The 12,306-nt window shown below is 38.8% G+C and overlaps 1 protein-coding gene across 3 annotated transcripts in view; it reads right to left on the reverse strand.

Moving 5' to 3' along the window:
• The window catches only part of RFTN1 (raftlin, lipid raft linker 1), a 96,428-nt gene that overhangs the window by 53,728 nt on the left and 30,394 nt on the right, over nucleotides 1-12,306 (reverse strand). For all 3 annotated transcript variants that reach the window (XM_054274219.1, XM_054274217.1, XM_054274218.1), the window contains exon 3: nucleotides 1,665-1,851. In XM_054274219.1, the coding sequence (XP_054130194.1) occupies nucleotides 1,665-1,851 (187 nt within the window). The remainder of the gene's footprint in view (nucleotides 1-1,664; nucleotides 1,852-12,306) is intronic.

A 12,306-nucleotide genomic window follows, 5' to 3' on the forward strand; every position in this document is an offset into this window, starting at 1 on the left:
CAAAAATGACAGATAAGAAAATGCAGAGAAATGGACTCTGACTGTAAAAGGAAATATAATTGGTTCAAGACTCTCTCCTCTCTTCAGTTTTGTACAGTCATTTACAGCTGTCTAAAGCCTGTGACACTGGCACCCAAGTGAGTGAGCAGGCAATTAATATTTTGTACTCTTCCACAATCCCTCTGCACAGAAGAGAACTACTGGACACAGTGTGAGAGCAGAGACACTGAGCACTCTGGCTTGAGGACCACATGAGTGAGAAGGAATGGGCTCTCCCCTGACAGGCCTTCAGAGCTCAGACCTAGAAGATGTTGAACCCTCAAGACCCCTAACCAACAGAAGTCCTTAAGCACTTACTTAGCATTACAAACTCATGCATGTAAACACTTTCATTGCTTGCAGCATGTGTAGGCAGGGAGGACAAGGCCCCAAAACCATGCAATCTCAGCCCACCATCACTCAAGTCCACTGTTCAGCCAAACATTCTATGCTTTAACCATAAAACTGGTAGCCATTTAAACAATAATAACAAGCAAGCCAGCATGAAGTTCTGTATTCACACTAAAATCAAGTCAAGGCAAAATTAGAGTTATTTTAGAAGCTCAAATTTCCTGTGACATCTAACACTTACATACACTTGCTAACAAAATGCAGAACTTTTTCCTTAGGTCAGAGGCTGAATTTCAACTCTGTCCATAGCCTCTATCAACTGAAGCAAATTGAATGGTTTGCTTTTTAAATAGAAGTATAAACCAGCTACGTCCTTTTCTTCAAGCATCAGCACAAAGAGAGGGACCAGGATTGCCAGATGGAGGTTTAATTATCTGCCAGCCTTCAGAATTGGTCATGGTAAGAAGGGCTGGACTGGGGAATGCAGCTGATGTAGGAAACTGGAGAGAATGGCTGCAACAATACAGGTAGCTGCAGAGTTGGGGATGGTCAGATAATATTAAATTAGGTTTTAAATCATTAACTAAAAATCATATGTGTGCAAATATCCACATTTCAATTTTCTTCTGGGCTATTTAACAGCACATCCTATGGATTTTTTTTAGAAATTAAATTAAATCATAAAAGATCAGAATTCCTGTTTCTTCATCTATCTTCAGATTTTATGTAAGATATTCTTAATGCCTTTTAATAAGTGCACAAAGCAGGAAAGAAATCTTTTTATTGATGGAGTTTGCACTGACTAAAACTTGTACTGTTTAGAGGAAAGAAGGGCCTAAAGTCTATGCATAAATTTAAGAAGTATGCGTTAGCACTACAGTTCTCAAATTAATTGTGTTAACTGTAACCGTCTAAACACAAAATATGCCTTTTCTAAGCAAACAATTCTCCTGTCACAATTTAATCTAATAAATTTTTAAAGGGTACCAACAAGACCATCCTCACAAACTGTCATGCATAGGGCTTGTTTGTTTGCCTCTCATGACAACACATCCCAAAATACAGAGCATATTTCAACTTGTTATTCTCCAAGTCGCCTGCCAAACTGCAGACAAATTGTAAACATGAAGAACATGTTAAGCCTATTCAAGCCCACAAAAAAAAAAAAATCAAGTCTTGCACAGTAAACTCTGCTATAATTTCCTGATGTAGGTCAAAACTCAGCAGGAAATCACATTGTCTATTTTTATCCCAGTTCACTGGAAGTGCTTTACCTTTCTGTTTTCTTGATAAGCACGGCCCTGAAGATTTGTTCCTGGGGAGTTTTCTCTTTTTCATCAGTTGGTTGCACAAAAGGGTGGACAGCAGCCAAGACAAAGCCCTGCTGGTACAATTCTTCCAGCTGAGCTGGAAGATCATACAAGGAGGAGAGCTTGATTGCAGATGATCCTGGCAGCTCAGCTGGAAACAAAAAGAAATTGGTCAATAATCCGACACTGGACTATCATAGTTTTTAAAATCCAGACTCTTCAGAGTCAAGTAAGCTTCACATTGATCTACAATATTAACACCAAAACTGACCTTTTCTGAGACCCATTTTGTATTTCAGATTTTAAGCAGGCTCTCTTGGCGAAGGACTTGTATTATACAAGAGACTCGCGCAATTAAACAAGAAATCAGATACATTAAAATGCCAAATCCACTACACAGCCTGGCAGAGATTAGTCGAAGAATTTAATAAAAACAAGGCAGTTGGTCAAAAGATATTCTAGGTTTTAGTAGTTGTCATAGTAATGCAAGTAAAGAAGAGTGAGCCAGGAGTCAAAAAAAACAAAACAAGAGAAAAGAGTCAATGAAGGCAGAACATGTCAAATTCAAAAGCTATAAAAAGAAGTATCAATCTACACAAAATCAGACTAAGAGATCTCTGATGCAAGATGCTGATGAGACCAAGTATCTGCCAAAATGTCTGAAGAGAATTTTGTAGGTATATTGATAATAGGAACATTGAGTGATGCATACCTATAGCAATGAGAAACCTTTTAGAATAAACACTAAATCTTATACCTCAGGGTTTAAGCAAACCAATACATATTAGAGGTGAGGATGAGACATAGTATATGAAAATAATCCTTCCCCAATCTGCTTACTGCAAGGTTTTATGCCATCCTGTCAAGTGTTTGTTGCTGACTCCTGTCAGACACTTGACATACACATGGATATTTCAGTCAGTATGGCAATTGCCCTTATTTCTTTGGAGTCTTGTGGGATTCAAAAGAAAATCCCATAAATCACCTAAAACAATCTTTTATTCTCTTCTTCTCTACATCAGTAATTCCTCATACACCTTTCATATTTTATGGGAAACGACATCTCTCTTTCCTGACCTTTGCCTCTTCATTTCCATCTCGCTTGGAGGATATTTATTACGTCAGCTAAACCACACCAGGGCATACAGGGTGGTGAGGTCCTGGGTGTTCTTCCCTCCCACTGAAGAAGGGGAGGGGATGCGGAAAGAAACACAACAAATGCTCCCAGCACCTTGCAAGCCTTTGCTAAAAAAAAAGCACTGGAGAATAGTTTGTATGAAATAAGTGGGCAATGCAAAATAAGGTTTCATTGTACTGCTTTTTCCATCAAACTGTATAGCTACCCTTTATGAATAATTTAAGGAGTTATCAAAAAACTAATAAATATTCAAACCAAATAATACCAAGGAATAATTTAAATAATAATAGAATAGATCTCCTTAGTAGGTTTTTTTCCTCATGTAAGACCACATTCCAGAAGGGAATAATGGAACTTTTTGACCAGGAGTTTAAGATGTAGAATTTTTTATTATTTTTACAAATAAAATGAGATCCATGCAACATGCACATTGACAGACAATAGGGCTCTACCTTCTACAACAGCATACAAATCACTTCAGAGTCATAAAAAGAGATGGCACAATGAATAATGCATAATAAATAATAAACCAAACAGTTACTTACTGGAGCCTACTGGGGATAAAAATAGGGAAACCCAGATTTTAGAGAATTCCATTTTTCCTCTTGTACTCAGAGACTCCAATTATTTTTGACTACACTGCAAGTAATTAATTTCTAAATGAGGGGTTTACTTGGATACAATGGAATGACTAAACACTACTCAGTACTGTTAATTCTGCTCAGAGTGCTCCAATTTTTAACCATCCCCTATGAAAACTGATGCTCGCCTGGAGTATGTATGTAGCATCAGGATTCTTCTGAGGATAGCTTGAGTAAGATTAGTAAAAAGTCTAGTCATTAACATGGGAGACTGGCTGCTTCCTCCTGAAAGCTAAACATGAGGAAAAAGTGTGGAAATGCATGTAATTTGAGCCTTGGGATGTAACTTGATTAAAAAAGAAACTTAATAGAAAATAGAGATGGGTGGGATCATCCAACTAGTTCATCCTGCTACCTAGAGGCAGGATCAGTTCTAGTTTAGTTGTTTCTCCATTTTTCTCATCTATTTTTAAAAACCTTTAGTAATGGAAATTCCACAAGCCCCTGAAGTCATTTTTCAGCACTTCTCTATTCTTCCTACTTAAAACCCTTTCCTAGCACATGGCCCAAATTTCCCTCTCTTAAATTCATGATTGCTACTTCCCCACTAGAGTATTCCTTTTCTGCAACAGCATTTCATAACTCCTAACACCATTCATGCTTTAATCTTACTTTCTTTATACTGTATAAACTCAGTCCTTTCAATGCTCCTGTTCTCCTGTATTCTTTATTTCTAAGTAACTTTTGATGTTCTCCCCTGATTCTCTTCAACTGTCCACATTTTTCTTCAAGCATAGTACCTAATTCTGACCACAGTGATCCTCACCACTGCTCTGGAGAATGGAAAACTCTTAACGCTTACTACATCCTATGTCAGTTTACATCATCCCAGGGGAAAAAAAACCAAAGGAAATTCTTCTCCCCATAACTAACAGTGGCCAATTTTCCTGTTCTTTGTGAATTTTAGGATTTTTCCTTTCAGTTCTCAAGGGCCATTCTGGGTTCTGACTTTCACAGAATGAACAGCACTTCTCAGACTGGCAAATTGTAATAAACATACTCAGCAGTCATTGCTACAATAGTTAATGGAAACCATGAATTTTAACAGACTCTGACCAGAACAATTTTAAGCCTTACAGCTGATACATCTTTTTGGTTTGACACTGAACTACTGCTGATTTCTCCTCAGACTAGAGATCCTCCACAGCAGAAAGACAAGTTCCTGTTACACAACTGATGCCCACAAGGTCTATGAGTTTTCTGGACCTATAGACTTGTGCTGTGCATTCTTGTTACTCTCCAACTGGTTTGAGTTGTGCAGATTCCTCCCCAGAAATCCCTGCTACACATCATCCTCTGAGTATTTCATAACACGTTTTTTCCAGTATCTTTCTGGGCATTAAGTTGAGCTAACAATCTCACAAAACTCTTTCAATGCAGGTTAAAAAAGGACATCACATTTTGCTACAGAGTTGTATTCATTCTTCAACAGTCTTCAATCTTAAACTATAAAATTTCAATTATTTCTTCAGCTAATTCCTCTACAGTGCATACCTGTAAGTTTGGCCTACTTGGAAACATCTGATTTATCAAATCAGCTGTCAATCTAGTCTTTCCTTACTTTACCTTAGAAAAATGCTAACATTTTCAGAAAGCCTTACCCGATTTTCAGTAAAATATATTAAAATGCTTGGTTTAGTTGTTAAAGAGAATTCTAACTATATCATTTTAGAAGTAAAAGGAAGCCCAGAATTGTGTACAAGCGGGACTAGTTTAAGGTAAAAGAGCAAATGAAAAACTAAATAAAAACTTGCATAACACCAGTGCTTATAAGCCTTTATTTTGCCAAAAGATAATGCTGACTTCTTTTATCAGCCTCTTTTTCGCTTTTGAACTGCAGTGGCTCTAAGCTTTAGGTTCTGGTCCATATTTGTACATTTATTGTTGTATTTCTCAGTGTGGCCTCAGAAGATTCCTTTCTTTATCATTTAGATGACTATGTAAGAAACTTAAATGTAAATGAATGAAGACACATTCTTCATTTTGGTTAAGGCTGAAGGTGGAAATAGTAGTGCTAGCTGCCTTTGGACCGGATCACCAGATAAATTAGTTTGTTGCCTGATACATACAGAAGACTGCAACTTTACAGACTCTTTAAAAAGAAAGAAAGTTTGTGTTACACGACTGATATCTGTAAGGTGACTTTCTTGGGTGTAGGGACTTGTGCATTCTTTGCTGCTAATGGAAAAACTTGACCAGATATTCTCACTTACCCTCATCTTACCACAGAGAAATCACTAAGAGGAGCGAATTTCCATAAAAATCTACAGGTTTTCATGTGTATTTGAAAGTGGTCATTTCTGTAGCTCCAAAAAGCAATTTATGGGAAAAAGAGAAAGGAGGCACAGACTACTACCAGGATCCTGAGGGACTAAGAGCAAGCTGAGAAACAAGACTGGGAAGACAAATTTTGAAGAGGGCTTCTTCCTGTGTTAAGGAGCTCCTCTTTCCCTCCCAGTGGATCATCCAGGGCTTCTACCACCGAGAACAAACAGCCACTGACTGGCTTTAAACTGAAGCATCTCATGTGACCTCTGACAACTGTGCTATAGTCCACACTAATGAGGGAGACACCTCCTGATCAAGTACTAAGGGAGTTACAGCAACAGTCTATAAAAAGTAGCCTGATTTTTGTGTATTAAAACAATAGATTTGAGTACCTTTGAGATGCTGTAAACCAACACTGTAAGAAAGAAAAGTATAGTATGCCTTATAAAATAATCCCTGGATTTACCTATTAGCCTATGCTTAATGATACCCATCATCAAGTACAAGACATCTTTATGTATGTACTCAACAGAATTACGTTATTTTAACTCTATTCTATTTGATAAACAGCAACTTCCTCTTCCTGACACTTACATTTAAGACAAAGATAAAATGAATTTTATTATTTTTTAATCTCCTATTATGTGAATGATAGCTATGTCTCAGAAAAGCTGAAACGTTAAATGCCAACAAGGCATTTATTTCATTTCTCTTTACTGAAATGGTCAGATCTGAGGTCAAATTTGGGTCTTGGTTTCTTGGCACTTATCCTTAATACTTTCTTTTAAACAGCAAGCATATAGTTCTACTTTAAATTTCTATTATCCTGTCTATCTACTACCCTGTAACATTAGCTTAGTTTGCTTACCCCAACAATTAAGTGTTGGGATTTTTTGGTCTTCATTTTTCAACATGTTTTTCTGATTAAGCCTTTATGCTCTTATTTCAGTCACAGCTGCTAAAGGCGGATGAAGCCCTTAATGACAGTTCACATTACAGGTGAAAATGTTCCACAAAAATAATGGAGACTCCTTTTAACTACTCCTTGTTACCTTTTAAAGTTTTCATGTTCATCTGCATTTTAAATGTTCCTCAATTTATTATGGAACATTAAATAAGCCTTTTTCATAGAATCACAAAATAGTTTGGGTTGGAAGGGACTTGAAAGATCAGCTAGTTCCAGTCCCTCTGCCTTTGCATTAAAACAATCAAAGATCAAATCTGGGTCCACGTAGATTGTACACATTCTCTGTCCACACCACGTACAGAAGAAAACACTTTGCTCAAGGTGTGACACATCATGGGGTCTGAAACAAAGGCAGATTGGCAAACTCAACAGACTTACACTATTAAGTGATGTAGCAACTCAGTTACCTGGTAGCTGCATCCATATTACTCCTATTCCATGAAATCACTGAATGGTTTGGGTTGAAGGCTCTTTAAAGATCATCTGCTCCAAATCCCACAGCAAGGCCCATGGACCTCTTCTAATAGATCAGGTTACTCATCCAACCTGACCCTGAATGTTTCCAGGTTAGGGCATCCACCACCTCTCTGGGAAACTGTTCCAGTGCTTCACCATCCCCACTGTAAAAAAATGTCTTCCTAAAGTACAATCTAAATCTATCTTTTTAGCTTAAAACTATCACTCCTCCTCCTACTGCAACACACCCTATCAAAAAGTTTGTCTCCATCTTTCTTGCAAGCCTCCTTTAAGTACTGAAAGACCACAATAAAGTCACTCTGGGGCCTTCTCTTCTCCAGGCTGAACAAGCTCAACTGTCTCAGTCTTTCATCACAGGGAAGGTACTCCAGCCCTGTGAGCAGCTTTGTGAACCTCATCTGGACCTGCTTCAAAAGGTCCATGTCCTTCCCTGCTGAGGCCCCCGAGCTGGATGCAGCACTGCAGCTTGGGTCTCACCAGAGTACAGGAGAAGGGCAGAATCCCTTCCCTTGACCTGCTGGCCACTCTGCTATGGATGCTTTGAACACACACTGCTTGGTCATGTCCAGTTCTTCATCCCCAGGATCCCCAGGCCTTTCTCAGCAGGCTGCTTTCCATCCCTGCATCCCCAGCTCGTGCTGGTACTCGGGGTGGCACTGACCCAAGTGTGGGACTTGGCATTTGGCTCCTTTAACCTCATGAGGTTCACATGGGCCAACTCCTTTAGCTTGTGCAGGGTCCCTCTGCATGGCACCACATCCCTCTGGTGTGTCACCTGCACCACTCAGCCTGCTGTCATCCACAAACTTGCACTCCATGTCATATGACCAGGCCTAACATGTATTATCAGGCTCAGACCCTTCAAGAAATACAGGTCCAACTGTTTTCTTTTACAAAGTGCAGGATGAGACTGTTTCCCAATCCATGGCCATTCCTATGAGCAATCCCTGCTCAAGGCACCCACAGCCAGTGAACTATGGACCTACTCATGCTCCTCCTGTACCTCCTCTGTCCAGCATCACAAATCTTGCAGGTCGTTCCACCAAACTACAGATGCTTCAGGTCACTCACAGAAAGAATTATGTCCTCCTGTCTCCTCCCTAGGGGAGCCCAGGGTCCATGGAGCCCTCCTCAGAAGAGGGAAGTTCCTGACAGAAGGGCCACAGGGGTGACCTCAGTGCAGCTCTCCCTCCCCACTGAGGGCTCAAAGCCACATAAGTTGCCTCTGAGCAGGACTGAGCCTGTGAGCTATAAAGAAACAAACATTCAGGCACACTACATACTTTGTCACTCCTACTCCCTACCTCCATGCACCTCCCTACTCAGCACAATTTTTGTGCTCCTGTCCTTCCAAAGCATCCAAATCTCTTTCCTGCACTACACAGAGCACGTAGGAGAGCACTCAAGTCCAGAAAATCTTGCACGTTTTCACACAGGGCACTTTGTGAGCACATTCATGACTGTTTATAACAGTCCTGGTCATTTGTAGAATTGCAAGGCAAGCACGCTTCCTCTATTTAGTATGAGGACTGCTGTTCCTTAATTCAATATCAATTTCTTTCCAGCAACTTTAATCTAATTTAAAGAAATCAAATCAACAGCAGACTGACTTCTAGAAGAGCAAAACACTGTATTAGGACCAGTCAAAGAAATTTAACTAAAAAGTTTACCCAGAAAAGATGCAGTTTCACCTACCTTAAAACATTTGGTAAGAACACATCAACTGCAGCAAAGGTTTTAATTTGGGTAATGTTCAGAAATCAATGTAATGTATTCATGTTTTACAAGATCAAAGTGGTTAAATAAGCACATCATTTTCAGTGTTGCTATGAATTTCCACTCCACTTGAAATTTTGGAATTACCTGTATTACTGGAATTGTGATTTCCTGAGGGAAGGTAGAACTGCATTGACAGAAGGTGCAGTCACAACAGCCAGGATACACAAACAAACCCGTGTCTCTAGGAGCAGCTGGTTTGGGTGAGCTGAGCACTGACTGCTAAATGAAGGACCATCCTGTCAGGCCACCTTTGGTTTGCCAGAGTCCTTGGGTTTCTCTGTGCAGGCCCTGAGGGCTGAATGGTACCACAGCCCCTCAGAGAGCTGGGGATCATCACAATCTAAGCGAAGGAAGGTGCAGGGTAACAACCTATTGTGAAGTGTTGGCTTTTTTCTTATAATGCAGAACAGACTGGAAAATATCCCCTCTCTGTCCTATAAATAAGAAAGTTTTTAAGGCACTTTTCACTGACTTATTCAGCAGTTAGTTTGGAACAGCTGAAGGAATACAGATCATGATCCTTTCCAACTATTCAGGCTTGCTAAGGCCAATTTTTTACTCTGGAGGGAAGACAGCAAACTGGTACTTGAATATTCTCAAAACACTTACAGACTCATCCTGAGAGAAGGTTATTTCCATTCAGTGTCACTCTCACACACACAAAAAAATATTAAGCCATTTATTGTACATTTTTCATTCTTTGTTACAAACACTAAGGAACTCTTTCAAGCAGCACAAATTGTTTGTAGGCCAGAACAATGCAACCATGCTACTCTCACTTAACTATAATTATTCTTTCCTCATTCAACCCACAAATGATGTCTTGCTACCAACACAAAGCTATCAAAGTACTTCTAATGAAAATAAAGACAAACCTACCAGTAATGTAACTTAAAGAACATAAAACAGTAAATACATATTCTAGCAAGTTTTGTGATGAGTTCCCAATAATTGTTTCTGAACTAAAACCTACCCAACAGATGTTAAAGCAGTAAAACTAACCTAGCAGAAAATATAATGGTGCTTGTGACACTATAACATGGTTTGAATTACCTGAAAGACACTAATTCTAGAATTCAATGAGCTAACAGCTCAAGCTTTTGGAGCAACAACTATACAAGCTGTACTACTGTCTCTCTTCCTTTTGAGCAGAGCTTGAGATTCCAGGAGGTGCATTTATAGGTTCTTTAATTTCAAAGAGAAGATAGATAGTATTGGTGCACTACTCCTCAGACTGTTAACAGAGGCAAGATACTGGATGTTAATATAACTCATGGATTTTTCAGTTATTCTAAATTACATTCTCAGTGGTTTTTCTTTCAATCTTGAAGACAAATACAATAAATGTCCCCATAAAAGAAAGTAAGGATGGATATGCAAGAGCAGCCAGTGCTTCATAAATGAAGGTGTCTGTTCAATAAGCTCCTAGTATTTACTTTTAGTGAAAATGTAATAATGGAAGTTAAAGATATTCAAAAGCAAAACACTTTATCTTAAAGTGGTAGAGGGGACAAAATCCACAGAAAGACTGTGAAACTGCATATACACCTTTAGAAAGCATATAAATACATAGAAATGTACATATACATGTATGAAGGTACACACAGATGTACACAACATTTTTTCTCCCCTTTAGCAAACAGCAGATACACGCATTAGCCAAACTGACAAAGTACTAAGATAACTCACAGATGCAATGAGACTACATGAACTTATCTGATCAAATGTGTTGTCCAATCCCATTGCATCTGTGAGTTACCTTGCTTGTTGCCCAGCCAAAGTTTCATTTCTGTGTCTTTCAAGTAGAAGATAAGTATCCTAAGAACAGGGTATATTTGCCACAATGATGAGGTTATGCATGGGATGGCTTAACTTCTGGTGTTTCAGAAAAAAAAGGAAATACCCAGGCTATCTCCTCCACTAAGTTAAAAACAATGACTAAACTGAAGTTTAGCAACCTAAAAAAAATTAACAAGCACTTCTTAAACAACTCACAGCTTATACCCATTAGCCTGTGGGCAGAATTATACAAAATGAGCAAACAGAAGACCACCTACTAGAGGTTAAAAGGATTAATGACTGTGCAAAAAGAAAAATTAAAAACAGTGGAAAAGGGGAGGGACTTCTCCTTTAAACTTGCACAGAAATAAACCTAGGAAATCCTATCCCTTCTGCACTTGAATAGCTCTTCAAAATGCTATCTTTTCTATTTGCCATTCCCTCCTCCTTGGTTCTACTTCCTAAATTGATCCAGACCAAACACAGAGACAACAAAGACAGGTAATTTACATATCACAAAACCAAGGAAATGCCAATTATGTCCAACATAACACAGGAAGTGTTCAAAGTTACATTTTATCCATATAGACTTGCTAGAGACTGCATAAGTTCCTAAAGATGAGTATTACATTGAACTACAGAGGAGAGAAAGGTTTAATTCTGAAGTACAGGAGGGACCAGCATGCTGATAGACATGTATTCCCATCCCCCCCACAGCCCCCCAAAGTACTGGCTCTCCTAAATGTGGTTCAGACACAAAATGAATCTGTTGATGGCAATACTTCAGCTGCCAAAGTCTAACACTGACTGCTGTTCTCTTAAACAGCTTAAGCAGAAGTGAAACAGGACTTCCCATCACCTTCACCAGCAGTGCAGCAAGTCATGTCTCACAGCAAGCAGCCAGTTATCAAATACTTTAAAAGGAGAGTAAGGGGAGCTACCCAACAAGCAAAAAATAGTCCAACTCACTGAAGAGATCTTCTGATATCTTACAAGTTGGTGGCATTGTAAAAGCTGGAGGGCTGATGCATCCTTTTTGCTTTGACCCCTCTCTAACAAATGTGCCTGTGATTTTTCTTAGCAGCAACAATAATGAATACTGGCAAGTTTCACAGCAAACTCTGCAGTCTACCTAACCTTCATTCCCTCCCATACTCTTTAAAATGTACTTTGTCTTTTCCCCCTGTCATAACCCCTCCTTTTCCTTTTCTTCTCCTCCTCTCTGCTTTATGCTTCACTTCAATGTTCTTTCCATATTTCTGGCAAATTTTCTTTTCAGATTTTAGAACTGCAGAATATAATAAAGTAACACTGGTTCCTTTGCAAATTTTACAAAAAGCAAGCAGTAAGAAAATAGCACTGAAGTAAGAAAAAAAACTGTAAAAAGCATAGATAATACCCTCAGATGAGTACAAAATTGTCTACTTTATTAAGCTTCAAATTATGCAGAATTTATTCATTTTATGGTATACTTTGCTGGATGAGAAAAATCTCCTCTGAAATGGAATTTTTAGCATTTCTTAGCTTTCCAAATCACTATATCCTATTGTCAATAAA

This window comes from Melozone crissalis, unplaced genomic scaffold (assembly GCF_028551555.1).
Source record: "Melozone crissalis strain CALT ecotype California unplaced genomic scaffold, PUWL_Pcris_2 ptg000016l_1, whole genome shotgun sequence".
Taxonomy (NCBI): Eukaryota; Metazoa; Chordata; class Aves; order Passeriformes; family Passerellidae; genus Melozone; species Melozone crissalis.